General features: G+C 53.3%; 8 protein-coding genes across 8 annotated transcripts; 5 read left to right on the plus strand and 3 right to left on the minus strand.

Annotated features, from left to right (window-relative positions):
- Positions 1-4,670: 4,670 nt before the first annotated feature.
- On the plus strand, positions 4,671-5,992 carry COL26b_013085 (uncharacterized protein; the record flags this gene model as incomplete). The annotated part of the gene is made up of 2 exons (XM_053185712.1): positions 4,671-4,701; positions 4,758-5,992. The coding sequence occupies 2 exons, from the start codon at positions 4,671-4,673 to the stop codon at positions 5,990-5,992; spliced, it is 1,266 nt and encodes a 421-aa protein (XP_053030343.1).
- Positions 5,993-6,291: 299 nt separating this feature from the next.
- DBP4 (ATP-dependent RNA helicase dbp4) lies at positions 6,292-8,767 on the minus strand (the record flags this gene model as incomplete). The annotated part of the gene is made up of 2 exons (XM_053185713.1): positions 6,292-8,559; positions 8,633-8,767. The coding sequence occupies 2 exons, from the start codon at positions 8,765-8,767 to the stop codon at positions 6,292-6,294; spliced, it is 2,403 nt and encodes an 800-aa protein (XP_053030344.1).
- Positions 8,768-9,229: 462 nt separating this feature from the next.
- Positions 9,230-10,828, minus strand: COL26b_013087 (uncharacterized protein; the record flags this gene model as incomplete). The annotated part of the gene is made up of 1 exon (XM_053185714.1): positions 9,230-10,828. The coding sequence occupies one exon, from the start codon at positions 10,826-10,828 to the stop codon at positions 9,230-9,232; it is 1,599 nt and encodes a 532-aa protein (XP_053030345.1).
- A 2,915-nt stretch (positions 10,829-13,743) lies between these two features.
- On the plus strand, positions 13,744-14,229 carry COL26b_013088 (uncharacterized protein; the record flags this gene model as incomplete). Its single annotated transcript, XM_053185715.1, has 2 exons — positions 13,744-14,023; positions 14,084-14,229. 2 exons carry the CDS (start codon positions 13,744-13,746, stop codon positions 14,227-14,229), a joined length of 426 nt encoding a protein of 141 aa, XP_053030346.1.
- Positions 14,230-14,396: 167 nt separating this feature from the next.
- Positions 14,397-15,635, minus strand: COL26b_013089 (uncharacterized protein; the record flags this gene model as incomplete). Its single annotated transcript, XM_053185716.1, has 4 exons — positions 14,397-14,784; positions 15,060-15,177; positions 15,231-15,371; positions 15,512-15,635. 4 exons carry the CDS (start codon positions 15,633-15,635, stop codon positions 14,397-14,399), a joined length of 771 nt encoding a protein of 256 aa, XP_053030347.1.
- Positions 15,636-17,582: 1,947 nt separating this feature from the next.
- COL26b_013090 (uncharacterized protein) lies at positions 17,583-18,383 on the plus strand (the record flags this gene model as incomplete). The annotated part of the gene is made up of 4 exons (XM_053185717.1): positions 17,583-17,767; positions 17,831-17,996; positions 18,054-18,140; positions 18,201-18,383. 4 exons carry the CDS (start codon positions 17,583-17,585, stop codon positions 18,381-18,383), a joined length of 621 nt encoding a protein of 206 aa, XP_053030348.1.
- A 48-nt stretch (positions 18,384-18,431) lies between these two features.
- On the plus strand, positions 18,432-19,023 carry COL26b_013091 (uncharacterized protein; the record flags this gene model as incomplete). Its single annotated transcript, XM_053185718.1, has 2 exons — positions 18,432-18,680; positions 18,742-19,023. The coding sequence occupies 2 exons, from the start codon at positions 18,432-18,434 to the stop codon at positions 19,021-19,023; spliced, it is 531 nt and encodes a 176-aa protein (XP_053030349.1).
- A 921-nt stretch (positions 19,024-19,944) lies between these two features.
- COL26b_013092 (uncharacterized protein) lies at positions 19,945-21,412 on the plus strand (the record flags this gene model as incomplete). The annotated part of the gene is made up of 2 exons (XM_053185719.1): positions 19,945-20,012; positions 20,071-21,412. The coding sequence occupies 2 exons, from the start codon at positions 19,945-19,947 to the stop codon at positions 21,410-21,412; spliced, it is 1,410 nt and encodes a 469-aa protein (XP_053030350.1).
- Between the last annotated feature and the right edge of the window lie 1,873 nt (positions 21,413-23,285).

A 23,285-nucleotide genomic window follows, 5' to 3' on the forward strand; every position in this document is an offset into this window, starting at 1 on the left:
TAGGCAATGGGTGTGGGAGAGAAATTGGCTCGGCCTGACGACACCTTTGCGACTTTGGGGACTGACGCCGCCAACGGCCAATCTTCTGCGGCCAAATGAATTCGATGGCGGGGTCTCGCAGCGGGGGTGGCACCAATTTGCAGCGTTGTGGCTGGCTGCGGAGCCAGTAATTTCTTCTTAAGCCTCAAACGGCGCACTTGAAACTTGTAACGACCGGGGATGGCGGTGCCGTGGAGACTGATCTTCAGGATTGAGGACGCTCCGACAGGGTCCTGTCGTCTGCTGTCTGGTGCTTTCACGTGGGTTGGCTGGAGATGGAGGGAGCTGCGTTGGCCACCGACGAACCACTGCGGCAGACCAGGTGGTGGTTCAGCTGAGGGATCGGACGACGCAGACAGAAGACATCGTGATGGTGTCGGGTGTCTTTACTTTGGCAGGGTGCGGATGCATGCGCAGTATTCGTACCTACGGCAAGGTAGCGCCCGAGGTTCCCGCAATGTTTGCTGCTGTCTGTCGCTGTGTGTTGCCGCGATGGGAGACAGAGCAGGGTTGTTCGAGCATGTACCATACCAAGGTAAGGATAGGCGCCATTTCCCGCCGCTTGCTTTTTCAGAGGACCTGCAGGTTTGCCATGTTCTCCGGAACTTGGACCGAGATGACGGACAATAAGCCGGTTCCCGCGTCGACACGGATCATCAAAGTGAGCACCGTGGCCCGGTCGAGCGACTCTGCATCTGCATCTTCGACTCGCCCTGACTCGGCGTACTGTGTGTGCTGTGTGCTCCTGGCTATCAATGGCGACCTGACTGCCTGCGCATCGTATTCTCGTCGAGCGCTTGCGCGAAATACGTTAGCAGGATGCATATGTCGGCCATAATATTCGAAGGGACCGCGCCAGGATGGGCCGACAACAGCGAGGTGGGACGGCGGACATGGATTGAAACGGTGACGTAGGGACTTCCAAGGCCTGGCCATTTGCGCGAGTTGACCCACCCTGCCAGCCTTAGGTAAGCCGAGAGCACGACTACTGCCGCCTCAGGCAACAAAGAAAAAGTCTTGGCTCATCACGTGCAGTGGAGACATCTTTGATCTTCATCGATCTCCACCGTCGACAGCTTACCTAAGGTTTGAGGCTTATGTAAGGAACACAGGACCCCAGGCCCACCGCGCGTTGAGCTACAGCTGTCTGCCCGGCCACGAAGCTTAAGCGCGTGGGCGACGGACACGGTGCAGGGGTCCGTGCCTCATTCGCTCTCGAATTCGGTGGCGGGCAGCCGTCGCGAAAACATTCCAGGTGAAGCTGCAAGGTGAACTTTTCCAGCCGGGACAAAGACCCAACGACCCCTCGAGACGCCCCTTGCTGTTGCTCAATGCTGTCGCATCAGTCTCTTTCACCGTCCGACAATTAATTGATTCCCAAAAAGCAAAGCGACGGCGGCTGCATTCCTCCCTCGATCCGATCTGCCGCGGCGCGTGCGCGACTTGCCGGGGGACCTGAGGACCGTCAACCTAAGCTGCCCGGAGGAAGTCAACCAGGAACGATGGTAGTTGCGACCAGGTACCACCGCTCTTACTCTCTTTGTTGACAACCGCCTCCCTCCCTTCCCGATCCGGCGGGTCGTCGCTCTGGAATAGCTTCACTTTTCCATTATTGCGTCTATTCAATCATCCCGAAAGCGGTTCCCTGCAGCAGCATTCACAAAGGCAACCTTCAACCCTCTCTCATCCCGCCTCCAGCTCTAACAGCTCTCACACCTTGCCTTGAGCTGTTCCTTTGGCTGCTGTCTCCCTTGTCGCTCAACATAGCACTCATGGACATCTGCGTCTCGCATTGTTGATGAGACAAGACCTTCGGACTGCAGCTGATGCCATTATCCTGGCGGATACAATCAACCTCACCGCCGCGGCGCTGGTCCTTTGCGCCAAATAATAATGTGAGTTGCACCTTCCCGTCTTTCCCTTCTTGCCTCTCATCGTGGCTCTTTCTCATCGCGATTTCCTTTTTTGGGGCGTTCTTTCCCCGAGTCCTTTTTTCATGCGCCTTCTTTCTTCAACCTCGCTTCATCTCTCAATCTCACTTCATCTCTCAATCTCTTCATCCTCAATCCTTCTCACTCACCTCCACAGCCGGCCTCATCTCATAAACCACATTATCAAAAACCACATCCTCCGATCACCAAATCAGATAGCATCCCATTCACATCGTCAAGATGCCGCCAAGGAGAAGACCCTCTCGGGCCGACGAGGACTCGCCGCCTATACGGACTGGCCCGGCCGTCACTCAGAACCTACCTAGCATGCCCTCCAGGTTCGATACATCTTATGGTTCCGCTCCCTCCACTATGCCGAGGAACAGTCGTCGCGGACAACTTCGCAATATCCAGGTCGCTCTCGAGGACGCACTGAATGACGATGGCGACAGTGATGATGGCGGCCCGCGTCGCGCGAGGCGACCATCCGTCCCACCGAGACCGAATCGCAGACAGCAGCCTGAGCCGGAGCAAGAGTCAGAGTCGGAGTCGGAGTCGGAGCCAGAGCCGGAACCAGGACGTCAATCGGAGCCGGACAATGAGCCAGACTTCGATCCTGGATTTGACGCAGCCTCAAATTCACCTGCTAGCAGACACAGCTCACCGCCGCGACAGAGCCCCCCGAGACGAGGTAAGCCCAGCCACGTGGACATCCCTTTGTCCCTTGTTTGCATTGTACCAGTCTCAGATCTCTTACTAAGACAACACCAGCCTCATCGGTCGACCCTGCCGAATTCCAGCCAGCTGCCCATCGCGGAGGTCGCGACCAGAGGATCTTGCCTACCTCAGCTCCCCTCAGAGGCCCTAATCTTCCGCCGCCAGTAAGAGCTGGCTCGGAAGAACCACGCGGCAACAGCCCTCTTCGCAGATCACCTCGCAGGTCAAGTATTGTCCCTCCCGAGACCGTAGGCTCTGCCTTCCATCGCGCGATCGAGGAAGTACGCGATCGAGCTGGCTCGGAAGACCCGACAGCTACGCCCGAGTCCAATCGAACCTTTGGGCAGGAGAGCTCATTATTTGGCGACGCTACCATCGGATCCAGATCCCCGGGCTCCATTGACGATCGGCCAATGCCTACCATTGAAGAAGAAGATTCTATTGTGGAAGCAGAAGACTATCGCGTGGCCGCTGCCATGAGCCCCTCCAGGCCGGTGTTACCACGACCCAGAAACAACCCACCGATGCCTCCTACCTCATTCAATCAACAGGAACCCCCGCGCGAGCCGTCCCAGTCGCCACTCGCAAGGGTCTCTGATGGACCAGCACCCGATCATCGGTTGCGTCCAAACCCCTTCGCTGCAGCACCTTCACTGCAACCTCCCCAGACTCCAAGACAGGGAAGCGCGCCGGGCCAAAGACGCTCAAGTCGTGCGTCACCAGACCGGCAGATTGCGGCTCAAAGTGTTCCAAGTTCTACTGCACCTACGCCTGGAAGGACGACGCGGAGCCAAGCTAGGAACGCTGCCGCGGAAGAAGCACGGCGTACCGAATCTCGTCAGACATCAGAAGCACCTTCACCAAAGCCTATTCGACAGAACCAGCCAGCGAAGATAGATTTCAGGTCACCGAGTCCTGTCCAACAACAGCCAAGCAACTCGAGAAGGCAGAGTCCTGTCCAGCAAGAGCCACGCAACGCGAGAACGCCGAGTCCTGCCCAACAAGAGGAACGCAACGGGAGGACACCAAGTCCTGTTCAGCAAGATCCTCGCAACTCAAGAACACCGGAGCCCTCCCAACAAGGGCAAAACAACGCAAGAACACCGCGACCCGCTCGACAATCACAACCAGTTGTGCATTCACCTCAAGCTTTTCAGCCAGCGCAGCCTGCAGCGTTCAATCGACTGACGCGGCCTGGTCATTCGCACTTAGCCCCTCCTCATCCCCCTTCCCATTCACCGCCTCGTCCTAATCAAGAAACCCGTGTACCTGCCTTGCAAACTCGTGTCAACGCTCGGGTCGAGGCTGTTGCGACCGAGCAACACAGCCTGTTTGGCAACGGAATGGCAGAAAGAGTGGGACAAGAGCAACAGCGTGACTTCGAGGAACAGCAAAAGCTTCGGCGCGAACGTGCAACACGTCTTCAGACATGGCCAAAGATTTACGCTCCCATTTACACCTGGACCAACACTGCTCGTCCCGATAGGCCATCCCCGGTAGATGACGACCCAAGAGATCCATTGGACGATGAACAAGACGAGTCGTCAAGGCAGATACCCAGGGACCAGATGGACTGGCAAGCATGGATCATGTTCACGTTGGCAGACGCTGTTGTGGAAGTTCTAAGCTTTCTCATGTCTCCTGAAGCGTGGCTCATCAAAGCATTGCTGGTCGGCCTGGTGTCGTGCTTTCTTGCGTGGGCTTTCTACGCAGGAATCTCCTCATTTCCTGCTGGAGGCCTTGGTGGAATACATTGGTACGGACTGTCCGACATTAGTCATAACTTGGGTCAGTTCGTGCCGCTATGGATGGCGGCACCGTCCACCATTTTCAGTGACAGAGATACGAGGGAGCACTCTCGACAACAACGCGAGCACGATTACGCAATCAGAGATCTGACATTGGCCTCAGACCTTCAAAAACGTTCGATTGATAGACTCGAACAAATTGTGCCAAAGGTTGTCCATATGACCCTTGACAAAGATGGGCGGCCCATCGTTGGACAAGGCTTCTGGTATGCCTTGCGAGACTTGATGAAAGCCGACAAGGAAGTTTTGACCCTGGGTACAGCGAAGGGTGGCTATCGTTTCATCTCCGACGAACACTGGCGGGCGATCAGAGATAAGCTCAAAAAGGACCCCGATTACCAAAAGGCGACCAACCCCCCTGATCCAGGTGTCTCAGCTTCCGACGTCGATAACATTTTCCAGAACAAGCTTTCCAAGTCTTGGGAGGGGTGGCTGCGGAGCAACAACGAGAAGGTGGCTAAGATTTTGGAGCCTGCCTTTGGCACGTCGATACCGGATAAGATCGAGAAAGACCTCGACCAGAAGATTGAGGAGTATGTGAAGGATCTCAACAAGGACAAGGGAATTACAGATATTGTGGTCACGCGGAAGGAGTTCATTGGACACCTGAACAACGAACTTACCACTCATCGCGCCGAGGTCAGGGCCGAAGCCGAGGAGTTAAAGAAGAACCTCGAGCAGTACATCGCCCAGTCAGTCGACCTTGCAGTGAGCAAGGCCCCTCCTTCCGGCGTCTCCCGAACAGAGATGATACACATTGTCGACGACATGATCCGCCAGGCGATTGCAAATGCCGGACTGGAGGCCCTCGCGAAGGGCACTATCGGGGCCAACTGGAACCAGGAACTTAGCCGCCAGGTCAACTATCTCACAGTCGGTAGCGGTTCTATCGTCGACATCAAGCACACGTCGCCGAATTACAAGCCGGAGTTCGTCGGGCCGATAGGATCTCCCGCCTGGCTGAAGAGCACGAGACGAAGCCCCTGGGTCTTACAACCCGCCAAGACCCAAACGCGCTGGGACGATGATGGTGAATGCTGGTGCGGCCGACCAACTGTGAGCAAAAATGGGAAACACCTGGGCGTGTTCATCTCCTACTTGCTCAGTCATGAGATTGTCCCACGGCACGTCGTCGTCGAGCACATTCTGCCGGGCGCCACCTTGAACCCCGATGCCCGGCCTCAGGACATCGAGATCTGGGCTTACATCTCAGAGATCAACATGCGCCAGCGCGTGGAGGACTTCTCGGCCAGTCATTTCCCCGAACCAGACACGGCATCACGCAAGAAGTGGTTGTCGGATGGTTGGGTCAAGATCGGCCAGTTCACGTACGAGAGCAACGACACCATCAACGGAATCTACGTCCACCAGCTCAGCCCCGAGTTGGTGAAGCTGGGAGCTTCGACAGATCACATCACCATTCGTGCGGTGAACAACTATGGCGCCGATCACACCTGTATTTACAGGGCACGTCTCTTTGGCGAGAGATTGGTTTAAATTTTAGGCGTTGGAACCCATCAGGTTTGGAGGCACTTTTTAAAGCGACAGAAGGAGGACATTAGTGCGTTACGTTACTCTTATTTTTGGCATTCTGGGACGACCGGATGGATGGAAGCTTTTTGGCGTTGGGGGTTGGTGATACCCCTGGACTCTACTTGGTCCTTTAGGCAGAGCATTTAATGATTGCGACACGTATCACTTTGCGCAGCCCATGTGACATTTGAGTAAAACGCTAATATTTTCCCTGAAATTGACAATTACTTTTCCGTTCCGGGTATCTACGTCTAAAACGCACATTAATTCAACAAGCCCGCAGCCAAGGCCTCGAGATCCTCCAGCGTTTCCGGCTCGCGGTCGATCTCCAACACCTTTCCGCCCTTCTTCGCCTTCTTGGCCTTCTCCCTCTCCTCATCCGAGTCGTCCTGGAACCACTTCTTGGTCTTCTTCTTCGGCCTCTCGTCCTCGGACTCCTCCCCGCCGCTCCTGTCCCCACCCGCAATCGGCAGCGACCGCAGCAGCGCCAACGGATCCTCGTCGTCGCCCCCGTCTCCACCACCGACCCGCGGCCCCTCCGCCGCGCCGCCTTCCCGCCCCTCCTTCTCTGCCAGCTTGCGCTTGAGGCGCTTCTCCCTCCTCTTCTCCCTCGCGAGCTCCTTGTCGTCCATGTCCGCCTCCTTGACGCGCGCGGTCTCGCTCTCGACGAACTTCTGGCGCAGCTCCTCCGCGGGACCCTCCTGCTTGAAGTCGTCCTCGTTCTGCAGCTCGTAGATCTGGTGCGCGTTGCCGTCCTCGTCGAAGACGAGCTTCGTGCCGCGGCCCTTGAACTTGAGCATCTTCTTCTTGGACGAGAGCGCCTTCTCGCGCCGCTTCGAGTCGACGATGAACTGCTGGTCGCCGTACGCGATGACCTTGGGCTTGGCGCCCGGCGCGTTGGCGGACTCGGCGTCGAGGGCGTCGTCGTTGAGCACGCGCTTGACGGAGAGGAAGTCGTCTTCGTCGTTGTCGTCGATCGCGGGCCCGGAGACTTCGCCGTTGGCAACGAGCTTGGTGTAGTGGCCGGAGAGAACGTCCTGGTTGGTGCGCTCGAACATGCGGTCGTACTTTGTGCGGACCTCCTGCTTCTTGGGCTTCTTGGGCGCGTCCGAGTCAGAGTTCTCTTCGTCGGAGGACATGCCGGCGCGCGGCGCGTTCTTGATCTTCTTGGCGTCCTCGCCCTTGCGCAGCTTGATCTGCGGCGCTCCGGGGAGTCCCAAGCTGGCGGCGTAGGCGTCGAGGTCGAGCTCGTCGAACTTGAAGACCTCCTTGTCCTTCTGGAGATACACGGAGCGGACGTAGCTGATGAAGGCTTTCTGACCGAGGTACTTGAGGTCCGGGTTCTGGAAGCACATGCTCTGCAGCTGGTTCGTGATGCTCTTCTTCTTGCTCTCCTTGACGGTGATCTTATTGACGGGCACCTTCTTGGCCTCGAGGCGCTTGATCATGCCGGCCTCCTCGCTGGGGTCGAGGAAGAGCACGGCCTTGCCGTCGCGCTCGTAGCGAGCCGTGCGGCCTACGCGGTGGATGTAGGTGTCGGCGTCCTCGGGGCAGTCGACCTGGACGACCCAGTCGACGGCGGGGAAGTCGACACCGCGGGCAACGACGTCGGTGGCGAAGAGGCAGGAGTGGTTGGCCTCGGCGAAGCGTTTCGTGATCTCCATGCGCTGCAGCTGCTTCTGCTTGCCGAGGAGGTGGAGCAGGGGAATACCCGGCTGCAGGTGTCTGAAGGACTCGTAGGCGAAGCGGACCTGCTTACCGGAGGAGAAGAAGACGATGATCTTGGAGCGGAGGTTGGCCTTTATGAAGCCGTAGAGGGTGTCGAGCTTCTCGGGGAGCGGGGTGACGATGTAGTGTTGCTGCAGGTTCTTCGGGGTAGTCTCCTCATGGACGGAGACGTATTCCGGGTCCTTGAGGGAGAGGCGGGCGAGGTCGGAGATCTTCTTGCTCTGGGTGGCGCTGAAGAGGAGGGTCTGGCGGGTCTGGGGCAGGTGCTCGACGAGGGCGTCGACGGCGGACTGGAAGCCCATGTCCATGATGCGGTCGGCCTCGTCGAGGACGAGGATCTGGAGGTTGTCGACGTCGAAGCCGGCGGTCTGGTCGAGGTGCTGCAGCATGCGGCCGGGCGTGCAGACGAGGATATTCATCTTGGACAGGCGCTCGGCCTCCTCCTTGAGGCTCTTGCCGCCGATGACCAGGCCGGCGGAGAAGGCGTGGTTGCGGCCGACCTTGCGCAGGACGTCAAAGATCTGCGCGGCGAGCTCGCGGGTCGGGGAGATGATGAGAGCGCCGAGGCCGTCGAACTCGGTCCATCGCGCGCGGTAGAGCTTCTCGAGGACGGGGATGATGAAGGCGAGGGTCTTGCCGGAGCCGGTCTTTGCGGCGCCGAGGATGTCGCGGCCCTTGAGGGCGAGGGGCACGGCGCAGGACTGGATATCGGTGAGGGTTTGGAAGTGGGATTTCTCGAGGCCTGTGGCGGTCGCCTCGCAGAGGGGGAGTTCGGAGAAGGATGTGAATTCGCCCTTGGGGTCCTGTATGCCGGCGAGGTGTCAGTCTCTGGGTCGCGTGATTGAAGATCATGGATTGTGTGCATCGACCACTTACAAAGTCGGCGACGGCCTTCTCGAGCTGCTCGATGCTCTGCAACTGCTGCTTTCGCTTTTCCACCCTTGTATCCCTCTTCAGGGTCTTGGATCGCTTCGCAGGTCCCTTGGCGGGTGCCTTCGCGGGGGTCGCCATCTTGTCGTGCGGTGGTCGAATTCGCGGTGTCTTCGATGCAGAATTCCTTCGCCAAACTTCTCTGGAGGGCGGCTGGAAATTTTTTGGAGTCGGGATGCTGGGGTGGATGAAAAAAAGTTCGGTATTCGGCGTCAGCGGTCGCCGTGTGTGGGGCGCTTGCCACAGCACGGCCAGCTGTTCCCAGCTGGCAGCGTCAGTCCAACCTCAATTCGTGCTACTAGGTAATCAGGTGTGATGAGATGGGATTTTGTTGCTTTGGGAGTATGCCATTGCTTTGTAAGTAATAGGAACATTGTAATCTTGATACATGGATAGCAGCTGTTTCATAATACCTGAGCAAGATGGCTAAATTGCCTACGAGTTATAGATTCAAATTATTATTCCCGCTCGGAAAACAGAATCCAGCTTTCGAGAGATCGTCCTATAGATGTAGATTATCGTCAGCGTGTTATGACGCCTAGCTTATGATACACACTTCCAAGTGTTAGGATCTTTATAGTCACCAATGCCCTGATATACATTATTGTAAGGCCATCTGCAATGCCTGCGTTGGAAGTCGACACCATTATCCTTGCTCCCGTTGATGTACCTGGTGCCCATAATAGTTTCAGGGGCTACCTCATTCTCAACCCATTGCACAACCGCCATCAGCACATTTTCCTCCGGAGCCAGACTAGCGGTGCTTGCTGACTGGTGGCCGATAAAAGTTGCACCATTGCCACTGCCACAATGAGACATGCCAGAAACGCGGAAATAGCGGTAGAATGTATCGAGGGCATCCGAATTCATGCCCATAGTTTGCGAAACGTGTTCGTAGTATCTGGGAGAATTCTCACTGGAGAGAACACCATCTGCCAAACCGTGCCAATGAAGAAATTTGCCGCCGCGGCTCTGAAATGCTCGCAAGTCACCTTCCCAGGTGTCAATATTGAAATGGTTGAGGCCTGACTCAATCGTGTAGTCCTCTGGTCTGAAAGTGATTGGATCCCAGGTGGAGTCGTTGAAAATAGCATAACGCCACCAGTCCGACACTGGCGAGGCCGCTCCAGAAAAGTAGCTGTCGACAGCTCCAGTAAACTCGGAGCCAAGCTGCATCTTCGGATACACGAGACTACCAGCCGCGTCCAAAACTGGCGAGTAAATACTCTTCAGGGTTCCCAGTTGCGTGACCGTCAGACATCCGCTTGTCTGACCTTCTCCCTCAGCACATAGGAGACCATCAGGCTTGTAGTTGCAGAGATTGGGCGACTCCAGGATACCGTCTGCAACGCCATCAAGCGTATCGCACTGATCTAAGATATCCTGGTGGATGACCGGCCACATGTCCAGAGGAATGAACGTTGCAGACTCAGTTGTCCCAAGCAGGGGGTAAAACCGAGTAGCCCATGACGTAAGATTATTCCATGCAATAGCAGGCGCTCCAACTACGACACCATCGAATAGGTCAGGGAAAGACTGGACTGCCTTTAATCCTTGGCGTCCACCAGTCGAGCATCCGAGATAATAGCTCTTAGTGTGGGACTTGCCATAGAATTCTTGAGCGACTTGTTTGCCGATAGAGACGCCCTTCTCAATGGATCTGTAAGCAAAGTCCTGGATAACGTCGAGGTTGTGAAGAAAAGGGGCTCCAGTGTATCCCTGGTGTCCGTTGTTGGTTGCGATGGTTGCGAATCCGAGAGAAGCACCATACTCCACATCATAGTACTGGATGCAGCCGCCAAGACCGCCGTTGCCAGTTGCGAGGAAGCGACCGCTCCAGTCTCCAGGCAGCCAGGCCTCGAACCAGAATCCAGAGCGATTCGAGGTAGGTACTTGTCCGGTTACACGGCATAAATTGACTGACACGGCCTGGGTGAAAATGCCACACGTAGCGTCTACTTCGTTGAGCTGAAGTTCGGTTCCGGCAGGGATGTAGGTTGAAGCAAAAGAGACGCCGGAAATTGAAGAGGTGCTGGCATTGAAAGACTCGCAATACTGCTGGAAGCCCGCCTGGTTGTCGGCAAGCGTTGCCATGGCGCCGATAGCTTGGGCTGCAAAACCCACGAAATTCCGTTTGACCATTGTGGCAGATCACCAACCGCCGTTGTTCGAGAAGATGGATCTAGTTCGAGAAAGTATATGCTTGGTGACGATGAAAGCTGACCAGGTGAGACGGGCAGAGATGTCAAAATCTTTCAGATGATGTCCGAGATGGGACCAATCCGAAAATCAAGACGCACAGTGAATACCATTATATACATAAGAAACCTCAACCAAAGCACCAGACGAATTTACCAAGCTAACGCTCATTTCACTAGTGGGCCGACACCAGGCTGGTATCAGGGGAAAGGTTCGCGCCATCGCAAGTTTTCTTGCGTTGCTAAGCCTGGATCATCGTCCGCTGCCGGTGTATTCGGACTTGCCTAATGAGCTGATCGAACGGCGCGGAATCTGTTCTCAGTCTGCCGCGGATGCATTCGGCCGAAGGCGATGATAATTTGGGGTCCTTCAGATCGACAGTAGGGATAATCGTAGCGTCTAGACGATACTTTTCAGTTTGATCTCCTGTACAGGTCCACGGGTACCGGTGTCTCTGAACAAGACAAGCCGCAGTAGATATGGGGCGACGTTTCTGAACCTGGAAGGTACCTCGGTGATAGAAGACAAAAGAGTGTAGTTGCGGAGCTGTCTGCCAAGTAATTTCGATTGCAAGTTCCCACTCCTATCCTATCACACGGGCTGTAGGGTCAACAAGTCCGGCCTCATGTCCGCTTGCTGACTTTCCTGAGTCGCGCCTCACTAAAGATGATTACATCATGTTTGTGGCCACGCTTAAGCGCCGCACTTAGAGAACTGATGTATTATTCTTCGGAGAGATCGGTTTTTCTAGGATTATGTCACTTGAAGCCGTGGTTCGGGACAAGCTTATCTTCGGTCTCGCACTCGGCGTCCACATGGGCTACTTATTCCGTTATTCGGTGTCGACATACGCCCAGCTGTGTACAACGATTGGCTAAATCCCTCTACTGACCCACTCTCTCAGAAGCTGGGGAAAACCTCGACGAGTTTCGGGTGATTTCATCAGAACGAAGCAAGTTACTGGCGCTAAAAATGAATTTCTATCCTTTCATGAAATTTAGTCCAAATACCAGAGCAGTAAATGGCTAGACCCAGCATCGAAGGACCATGGGTCCCGGAGGGGAGGATATGTCGTTGAGGACCCGAGGCTACTGTCAGCGATTTCATATAAGAGCCCTACGCAGCGGGTACCTTGATGTTGCCTGTTGGCGGGATTTTGAGAAAGACCGCAGGAAGAACTGGTTCTTCGGAGAGAAAATTGGACAAGATGGCAAACATGTTCAGGAGTAAGGCCAGCACGATCCCGGGAAAGGAGAACTGGAACATGGACAAGCCGGACAACTTCATCGCGCCAAATAGGTGACTGAACAGGCCCGGTGCTGCCAGGATAAGGCGTAAATTCAGATGATCATCGCGGCAGGGAAACTTCATGAGGCAGGCAACGGGTCCAAAGGCGACCTGTAAGCTGCGGCAGCGAAGCCTGTGATGGCCGAGATATTTTCTCAATTGCGAACCCAAGTGCCCTGATATCCAACCATAGCAAACAGTGCCAAATCTCAGAAATTTGCCACCAACGGTTCACAGCCAAACCGTTAGGAACTGAAGTCTCGATCGCTTCGTCTCATATGTGATGACTGATGCCGTAGATCGCGGGGTCCAACGGAGCCAAAGCGTCCTAGTCAACGGGATCTCGCATCTTCAGCAAGCTAGAGTCATGTCCGCGGGACGATCAAAGAGACAGCCTTGTAGATCACGACTCGCAAGACGCTGATTGCGCATCGGACCTCTTCCGATTGGCGTGCCTGACGCCTCTCCTCGTCATACCTGTTCCCCTGCCGTTGGGCCTAGCTCGGTCGAAGGCTCGCCTGGACCCTGATTACTGTTCGAGAGGGGGGCTATTCAACAACGGACGCGTCCAATGGGATGAACTGGAATAAAAATGAAACGGGGTTCTTTGAATGATTTGATTTCTTTAAGCGGCTGCCAGGCGCTAACACAACGCGAAAGCTCGGTTCCTGAGCGCTCCGGAAGGATAGCTCGCGTCGGGCAGGGGCGGCGCTAGGAAGGCAAGCCATTTGGCGCTTTTAGTGCCGAAGATCGACATTACAACTTGCCTCGTTGGAAAGGCAGTTTACAACGGACTTCAAAACTACTTTGAAGAGGTCTAGTAAGAGGGGACGATAATATCGCGAGTCCATGGAATTTCTGTATTAAATCATGGATGAATCTGCTTTCCACGATCAGTACCTGTGCGCATCTTTTTCTAACTTGATTTCTACAACTTCATCCAGACCCTTCAGCCGTGTCTTCACACATCAAAGCTTTATTCGACTACTTCATATCGCAAAACATGCAGCTTTCTTATCTCTTGGTCGCGGGAACCCTCCCGCTGGCTTATGGCGTTCCTTTATGTCTTTTTGGTTCAATTGGCTTCGGCTGCCCGTCGAATTCGGGGTCCACATTGAGGAACTTGCCGTCCAAGTTGAAACCCAATCATTTCACCTGGACACCAGCTGGACCTGGGGATGGTGAGAATTCCCGGACCCAACCTGCGAATCGTCACTAACTTGCCAACTTCTCAGTTCGTTCACCTTGTCCAATGTTAAATACGCTAGCGAACCACGGACTCCTTCCACACAATGGTCGGGATATTACGTTAGATAAGATCAAGACAGCTTTTTCCGACGGGATAAATATGGGCGATGATATTGCTATTGGAACATTTACCCCTGGACTGGCAACAAATCCGGACCCCAATGCAGACGTAAGTTGGACTCATGAACTTATTTCCATACCATCATCAACACCAGCACCTCAATTAAGAGTGAAGTCAACCGTCAGATTAATAACGTGTATGTGTACAGTACATCGATTTGGACATGCTAAATAAACACAATGTCATCGAACACGACGGAAGCATGTCCCGCCGCGACGAGTACTTCGATCCAACGAACCCATTCGATGCGGGAACATTCAACCAATTTATCTCCTACTTTGGAAACGCCCAAACCTTCGACGTTACATCAATATCAAACGCTCGTGCCCGACACATTCAGCAGATGAGCTTGCTCAATCCGACAATGAACGTTACGGAGGCGAGGGAAGGAACATCGGCCGGAGAATGCGCCTTCATGCTGGCTGTTTGGGGAAGCCCGGACAACCCAGTAGCCAAGAGGTCATACTTTGAGTATTTCTTCCGTAAGTTAGACAGACATGCAAGAAAACGAAAACTCCTGTATACTGACCGACTTTGTCCAGGGAACGAGAGATTTCCAGTGGTGCTGGGCTGGTCCCCGACCGACACTGCGCTCACGGTTCCGACACTTTTGCAAATCGCCCAGGACATAACTGACGCTAGTCCTGCCGGTGTTCCGCTGACATTCGCGCCGAAAGCGGCTTCTTGAAGACAGCAACTCTCAGCTGCTGAATTTCGCCTCGATGTTTTTAGTGGAGTCGATTGTGGTGGGAAAAGCACATAGCATTTGGATTCTCCGTACATAAATTGCATTACCAAGTCTGGGCTTAAGATTCATCAATGTTGTCACCCGAAAATCTCCTGCTTTCTGCTCTACTACCGTCTGACTGTGATCTCTGTTGTGTAGATGATGCCCTTCGCATTGGCTTCTCCCAATATTGTCTCCTCACTTGTTGATCGGTCGGACTTGGGCTTCCCGAACATAATACCCGCGGTTCGAGTTGGGCCGCCGTTGATCATCGCTTGATGCGTGTCATCAGACCCTACTAACGCTCTATCTTGAAGCTCAAACTCCGGGGAGTCTTGGCTTGTTTGCTCCATGTATCCACGACGCCGCATGGTCGAGTTGAGCCTGTTTGTGGGGTAGCGGTTTTCGTATAGGTTCGCTTTGTATTTATCGGTCGACGAAATCTTCAGGGCGCGGCCCAATAACGGTTTCAGAGAGGGTGCGCAAGCCGCAATGATGGCGAGACAGAACTGGACGCTGCACAAGTCCCAAAATTAGCCCATATGCAAAACGCCGTCGTGGCTTCAGAGATACTCACAAACCCCAGAATTGAACACTGTTCTTGCTGCATGAAAATATGAGTTAGCTGAATGGCTTCCGAAGCCCTCGGACCACAGGCATGCGTAGAGAACATACAAACTTCCGTCCTTTTCTCCACCATACGCAATCTGAAAGACTGCAGTTACAACACCGACTCCAACAGCGCTAGATTGTGAGCAGGGAATTCTCCAATTTGCGAGTGGCAGACTTACCAGTATCCCAGGCTCAGAATTCCAATCAAATAGATTCGAGTGCGTCGCTTCATCTGCAATGTCCAAATGACTGGGATGGGCAGGACAGCAAAGCAAACGTCTGTGAACATGCAAGATGCTGCGTTTTGATTGTTAGTAATTGGCAACCATGAAGACCGCACGGGTACTTACAGGTGTAGAATAGACCAAAAGAGATAAAAAGCTTGATGTCATAGCATTCGGGCTCGAGACTCTTGTCCCAGTACCCGGCCAGGGGCTTGCAGTAGAGGGCAATAGTAACCCAAGCGAAGATGCCGCATAGCACGACAAATACTATGGTTTGGATCAGTAATTTATCTAAATGTTGATGCCGAAGGTTTTACCGATCAAGGCCCACAGTGAGCGTGAATACCATCGACTCCGGCTGAATCTCAAGAGGGATAATGCGATGGAAATTTTGAGTAAGCTGCGACCGGCAACACCAGATATGTTGGAAAGATAGAAGCTCAGTTGCATGATCTCAGTCACGTCGGCATCGGACAGAGTGTCCTGGTGCTTTCCCATCCCGCGGATACCTTGCATGATCAGGAGAACCATACCGACGGTGGCGAGAATCTACGCCGTCAGCACGGAAAAACGTAGGTAAGCAATGAAACCGCCTTAGATACTCACAACAGAAGCAACCAAAACATAATGATCTCGGCCGATGGTCTTGGCCAAAAACGCCCGCGTGTAAAGTCGAAGGCTGGCAAATATTGCAGCAATAACGTACAGAGTGCCTGTCACTCCAAGAATCCATTCTGTGTTACTTTCGCGTGCTCTATCCGGATCAATCGAATGCTTGGGATCAGTCGACATGACAACAGACTATTTCGCAGGTCGAAGTGTCGATCTGAAGATAGATGCAGAGTTTGAGACGACTACCAAAAGAACTACCCAAAATTTGTGCCGATGGTCCCTGAGTAAAAGGGGTTTGAGGGAGATATCATAGTTCGTACCTGCCCATGTAAACCGAACCACAAGCCAGCTTCTGCGACCTGGAATGGTTGGAAGCCCTCCCACCAGCCCGAGGCCAACATCATACGTGCCTTCCAAAAACAGCAGAGGCACGAATTCTAGGCCTCGATCTTCTCCACTGGCGCAAAAGGCCGGCTCTCTCCCTCCGACAATGCCTCGAGCCTGCACTATGGCTTACGTACCTCTGACATCTTAGAAGGCTCCAAGGCTTTCGATTTCTAAGTTGCTGGTTGGCAAAATCACGCTTGCTCCTTGAAACCTCGGGAGTCCGGACCTGTTGGCGTCGACAAGACCTCAAAGAAAGGGTTCCGAGTGGCGAAGGAATACACCATTGCGGGCATCTCATTTTCCATGATTGCAAGGTTGTTTGTGAGCCTGGTCTTTGAACCAACAGCCAAGAGCGAAGAACCAGGTTAGGCGTTGCCCGCATCCGATCGCTCCGAAATCAAAGAGGTCGTTGCAGTTGAACCTCTGGATTGGAATCGACACTGCTTCTCCCAGATAAATCACTTCTACAACGCATCTCAGAAATCCAAGTGAGTCAGACTTACGGCTCAAGTGACTACGACTTTGTCGCCTTGGCTATTTATTTAGTTGAAAGAAGCATAGACTCACGTCCCGCAACCTAATCTGGCCCACATCCGACGATTTTGGATGGAGATATGAATTTACCCACCATTTAATTTAAATAAATGGGCTTATCTGACCATTCTTGCTGCGTTGGTGCTACCCGTCAACCTCAACCTGTGATATCGTGCAAATACTTCGCCACAGCTCCAACAGACTTGGACTTCGGCGAAAGTCAAAAGAGGTCGCGCCGAGGTGTGGATCAAACCCCGGAACAGATTGAGTGTCGTGGGGCGTAGCATCCTGGTCCGAGCATGGCTTTTACTTGAAATAGCAGGTCGTCCGACCGCCGGTTGGCCCCCCGGACCCGCGCCCGCATCTCCAACATGTCGCAGCGGATATGCGGCACGACGGCGAAAACGAAGTCAAAGACTTTGGAAAACGGCAAAGATAGAGAGGAAACTAGGAGTTGTCTGCATCAATTGCCGTCTGACAATTGTCTGCGGGTCATCATAGACATCGCTGTATCTCTAGGTCGTTGCTAGTGCTTACCAACGATGTGACCCTGTTCGTGCCTTTCCCAGGTTCTGGATTTATCCATGCCATTTGACCATATCGCTTCTGCAAGACTCACTCCACGCGAGCCAACCAACATCTTTGTCCAACATGCAGGCAAGGTCAGGGTTTAGAAATTTTCGTGGAATCCACGAGCCCGCCGACATCCGCAACCGGCTTGGTTGCCATTTTGGCACAAGTCAAATGAATCGTGAAAGTCGGCCCCGGGTCGGGCGAACCCGTCGCGCCTGGGGAGGGCTGAAAATGACCGACGCAGATGAGATGAATATAAGCCGCAGCGTCCCAGCCAAAGACGAGCCGATTCTATTCGTTAGCTCGCTATCCCATTCCCTTCACCGAACAAGTAAAGCCGTCACGTTTGGTCTCGACTTCCACTGCCTCAAGATGCGTTTTGCCAATTTCCTTGCCGTCCTGGGTCTTTGCGCCAGCCCAGCCCTGGCCATTGAGGGCGACGAATTGTCAGACATTCAGGCCCAAGCTATCGAGGCTCTTCAGGCTGCCGAAAGTGACGGCACCCTCGGAAAGAGGGGTGGGTGCAATTTGTTCAACGCACGTGTTCGGAAAGACTGGTAAGTAGCCCTAGGAGTCGGACGTGTTTGAATCCAGTCATTCCTAACGGCGCTCTTCATCAGGAATGCCTTGTCTGGCTCAGAAAGGAAAGCATACACGAGCGCCGTGAACTGCCTTCTGAGAAAGCCATCCAAGCTTCAAGCATCTGGATTTGCACCCGGTGCGAGGAACCGTTATGACGACTTCGTTGGCGTTCATATCAATCAGACTTTGAGCATCCATGGAACTGTGAGTAGTTTGCCATCTAGACAAGGTCATGTGCATGAGCTAATGTGGCTACCCCAGGGTAACTTTCTCACATGGCACCGATACTTCACCTGGGCCTACGAAAACGCGTTGAGAGAAGAGTGCGGCTATGAAGGATACCAGCCTGTGAGTCGCCATTTGTTCCAGAAGCAAAGAAAAATCGCCAGAATATTGACCGTATTCTAGTATTGGAACTGGCTGTCATACCGCGATGACCCCTCACAGGCACCGATGTTCGACGGGAGCGAGATCAGCATGAGCGGCAATGGTGTTTTCAAGGCCCATAACGGTAGCACTTCTGGTGGTGGAGTTTACATTCCCTCGGGTAATGGCGGCGGCTGTGTTACCAAGGGACCATTCGCGAAGTAGGTCCATTCATCAAACGACGGAAAGCCACATAGTTGACAAGGCTTTAGCATGACAGTTCACCTCGGACCCGTTGGGCCCGGAATTGATGGCCTTGCCGTCAACCCCGGTGGCCCACTCGCTTACAACCCTCGATGCCTTTCCCGAGACATTAGCGCCTGGACATCTCAGCACTGGATGACCCCGGAGAACGTTTTGAACCTTACCGTTGGCGCCGCTGCGGCAAACGTCCGAACATTCCAGGATGAGCTTCAGGGTCGCTTTGGAGATGGCTTTCTCGGAACGCACACCTCGGGACACGTATGTCAAGCTCTCTTGTCAACATCCCCTGACTTAAATAGCGGAACTAACTACCTTCCAGATGATTGTCAATGGCGAGGCATCTGACCTTTATTCGTCCACCAATGACCCGACCTTCTTCCTTCACCACGCTATGGTGGATCGTGTTTACTGGCTTTGGCAGGCTCTGCATCTGACCGAAGCCTTCAACATCGCGGGTACCATCACAATCCTCAACAACCCCCCGAGCCGTGATGCCCGGCTGGATGATCTTGTGATCCAAGAACCCAACGCGCCCAACCGACCCATCAGTGATCTGCTCAACACAATTGGAGGAAGTCCTTTTTGTTACATTTATCTTTAACATAGACGGGACGTCATAGCGATGATTTTACCGTCACCTCATTAATTGATAATACAATTATTCAGCTCAAAGTCACTTCACTCAAAATGCCACTGAATGATATGAAATGTGTCTTCAGTGCAACGCATAAATTCTGTGCTGACTTGCTTGTCCGACCCTTGAAGTTAGATGAGCCTGGTTGATGCGGTATGCTGTCGGCATGTGAACACGCGTAACCACGTAGTGGTAATACTTAAACATGAAATTGATCGCTTGATTGATCCGCCTCCGCCTGCTAAATTGAAGAGGCAGTGGAAGAAGCTACTTATGCGTTGATGGCCCTGATTCGTAATGGTACCCACTGCACTTATACGCGTGTAAGGCCATTTCGGCCTCAGCCTAGAACAACATCAACCCGGTTCCGTGCACCTGTTAGTCCCACCTGATATTCCACGGAATTTGACATGTTGACAAAAGGGACGATTTTTCCTTAGCATGACCTTGCTTCGGTCGATCGAGAAGGCATCTTATATTTACATCATGTTAGTTAATCACCTTCTTACGACCATCTTTCTGCTGGGCGCCGTCTCAGCAGACTCCTTTTGCAAAACCACCCCATTCGATGCGACATGGCCAAAGACTGAGGATTGGAACGCACTGAACCAAACTCTTGCTGGCGCGCTGATCAAGACTCGACCGGCTGCATCATCTTGCTACGAGGGGAACCCGTTCTCCTCTACTTTGTCTTGCGAAGAAGTTAATGAAGACTGGTCCTCGAGTAGCTTTCATGCACAGCAGCCAGAGTCCATAGACTATCCGTTCTGGGCCAACAGCTCATGTGTTCCACCCAGTGACTATGGGTACAAAAATCAAGGATGCACACTCGGAGGCTTGCCTGAGTACATCGTCAACGCCACGACTGCGGACCAGGTTGCAACTGCCATGAAATGGGCTAGCGACCGCAACATTCGGATCATTGCTAAGGGAACTGGACACGATCTCAATGGAAGGTATGGAGCCATCGAGTGGTATTCAGATAGATAGACCAAGAAGCTGACAGGGAATTAGATCTAGTGGTGCCTACGCCTTATCGATCTGGACCCATCAATTCCGACACATCGACTTCAACTCTCAATGGCCCCGCCCGCTCAGCAACGATACGGAGAATGCGGTGACACTTGGCAGTGGAAACAACTGGGGAACTGTTCTTCAAGCTGCTTCTCTTCTTGGTAGGACTCTCGTTAGCGGTCAAGTCAAGACAGTAGGCCTGGGTGGCTTCATCGGCGGGGGTGGCCACGGCCCTCTTTCGAGCCACTATGGTCTGGCAGCCGATCAAGTCCTCCAAGCCACCGTCGTAACATCTTCGGGCAACATTCTCGTCGCCAACGAAGCTCAGAACCAGGACTTGCTGTGGGCGATCCGAGGTGGTGGACCGGGGGTTTACGGAGTCGTCATTGAGTATGTCTTGCGCACTCATCCGATACCTCAAAACGTGGTCCAGTCTACGTTCTCCCTGTCGCTGCCCCAGAAGAGCACAGAAGAAGCTCTGTCCACATCTTGGGACTCATTCGCGACTCTCACAAGCTCCCTGCCCGACCTCATGGACTTAGGCATTGCAGGATTTGGGACTGCAACAACGGTGGTGGGCTCTCAGGTGTCTGCTGGTTACTTCGGCAGGGGTATCGGGGCATCTTTCACCTTCTTCGGCTTCAACACTACCGCAACCACTCTGGTTTCTACTTTGAAACCAGTGAAAGCACGCGTATTGTCGAATGGAATAAGCCAGGGCCTGTCCGTGACCATCTCAACCCCGACGGTTTTCGACTCATACATGGCTTTCGTCGACAGCCTCAACAATCCATCGGAGCCCGTGGCACAGATCAGTTTGATCTCCAGTCGTCTCCTCGGCCGCAAAGAGCTGACAGAAATTCCTTCTGATACCCTGCGCTCTCATCTACAGAGCATTACCACCTCGCAGGTACAAGGAAGCGCTTCATCCCTCATCTTCGGGCTCCAAGGGGGCCCTGGGACGAACCGGGTTGAGGAAAAGATGCGGGGAGCTGTGACGCCAGCTTGGAGAGCAGCGTACATCCACCTCATCAGCACTGGGGCGTACGTCAATATTACAGACTCCACACCCCAAGACGCTCTGGCGACCGCGGCTGCATGGACTGAAGAAAATAAGGAGGCTGTCTGGCGTAAGTGGGCACCTGGATCTGGCTCATACTTCAACGAAGCCAATCCTTTCAACACCAACTTTAAGGAGGACTTTTTCGGCGGGAATTACGATCGTCTATTTGATATCAAGCAGAAGTACGACCCTACTGCTAGCATGTTCGTCCTTTCAGGCCCTGGAAGCCACATGTGGGAGTACAATCTGGATACTGGCAGATTGTGTCGCATGTCGTAGATACACTGGGCATCTGCATAGGGGTTTTCACAGCCGCTGAGAGCTTAGAGCGGACGGATGGTTTTGGGAGTAAGGGTCCACCTTGAGAGCATCTAGAATAGGTCATCGATCATGTAAATTAGTGTATGCCTTAATAACCAAGATGATCCTGATTGCCCATATCTTCTAACTGAGCGATCCACCTATTGATACGGACCCTTATTTGTGATCACCAAGTTGCCCCTCGAATTCATGAAAATATTGAAACACAAAACACATACCATTCTTGAGCACGGCATGAGTTAAGATTCTATCAAAACTTGCAGAGGCCAGGTTAGAATATCCTGCCAGAATGACCCAATGCTGCTGGCAACCAGATGAACAACAGAGGATCCAGAACTACCAAATGCCCAGTACTGCCGATACCTGTGCAGTGTAGCAGCATAAAATGCTAGCACAACGAGAGCCTCTGGTTGATGTTGATGAAGAGCCTCGATATACCCATCTGTAACATACAAGGGCCATGCCATGACGGCGTGAACACCGACATCGTATCTTGTTGGCTCCTGTCTGGCCATATCCAAAACCCATTGGACACCAGCCAGTGCACCTAGACAAGCCTCTGTAGCTGCTGAAGACGTTGCCATCCCTGTGAGAAACTCTCTCAGCTGATCGGTTTCTGTGCCCGGTGATTGTGACTCTGTCTGCTTCGAGAGGGTTGCAATGTACAGCAAAGGCTTCAAGTCCGACTGCAGGATCTCTGACCAATATTGTCCTGTCACGGCTCGGACCCCTCGATGAAGCCGGCAGTAGCTAACAAAACTCTTCACAAAGTCTGCCAGTGTTCCGTATTCTGTTTTCAGCGTCTCATGAAGGACATGAATGCCTAGAAGCGAGGCGAAAATAAACGTGGGCATGTAGGTACTGTCTGAAATATCGCCCTTGGCCTCAGCGAACAGTTCCAAAGACCGCGTTTGCAGCTCGGTGGCTTGGTGATTGAACAAGCGTGCCTCGGCACCACCTTGTGTAGATAGATGGAGCGCAGACAGTGCCAGAAGTTCGTTCAATAGGTAGGGAGCTGTGAATGCATGCTCAATAGCGGTGTTGATCATAGGCCGTACATTGCCCCTCAGAGCCATGAACTCAGCCATGTGAGACTCGGCATGATGAAGGAAAACCATGTGCGCCACAGTAAATGTTTGTGAGTCGCAATGAAGGCTACTCGTCAACTGCTGAGGGACGATGGCGACATTTGCCGCCGCACTGCTCAGAGGAGAGGGACTTTTGACTGTTTCAGTCGGTAGTTTTTCTTCGCCTGTATCAGTCTTGAGGAACGAACAGACCCGATCGCTCATGACGCAGTTCCGGCATTCTGGGCGGGTCTCGTCGCATTTGATGTGCCGCCGTTTGCACCCAGCACAGCCATTTCTCGACTTTTTGTGGGACCGCCGACCTCCGGGATGATGATCGTGCTGCTGCTTTGGCATCGGTAGTGATGTTGCGCGGGATGAGATAAGATAAAAAGAGGTTAAGGAGGTAAAAGTGCGAATACGCGGGTCCGCAAAAAGTAAAAGAAAGGCTGCAAGCAGAGAGGTCTGGTTTGTGCCAGGGCGCGATTCATATCCGCAATCTCTGTACTACAGGTATGTGTGGATGGGGCTCGATGCGAGCTGGCGCATGTTCGGCCTCGTGCGAGGATCAAAAATCAAATTTGGCCTTACACGCGTATTCCAAGTACGGTCCCGCTTTCCATGGCAAAATCGGTTGACACAGGAATGTATTCCACGATGAAGGCGACGTACTCTTAATTTTTGATTGACTGTAACAGCAGCTTTTGATGGGAGTTCATGTTACCTGGTTTTAAGGATTATTTCCATGACCGTCTTCGAAGGAT

The sequence above is a fragment of the Colletotrichum chrysophilum genome, assembly GCF_026319265.1.
Source record: "Colletotrichum chrysophilum strain AFK26 chromosome Unknown scaffold_204, whole genome shotgun sequence".
NCBI classification, from domain to species: domain Eukaryota; kingdom Fungi; phylum Ascomycota; class Sordariomycetes; order Glomerellales; family Glomerellaceae; genus Colletotrichum; species Colletotrichum chrysophilum.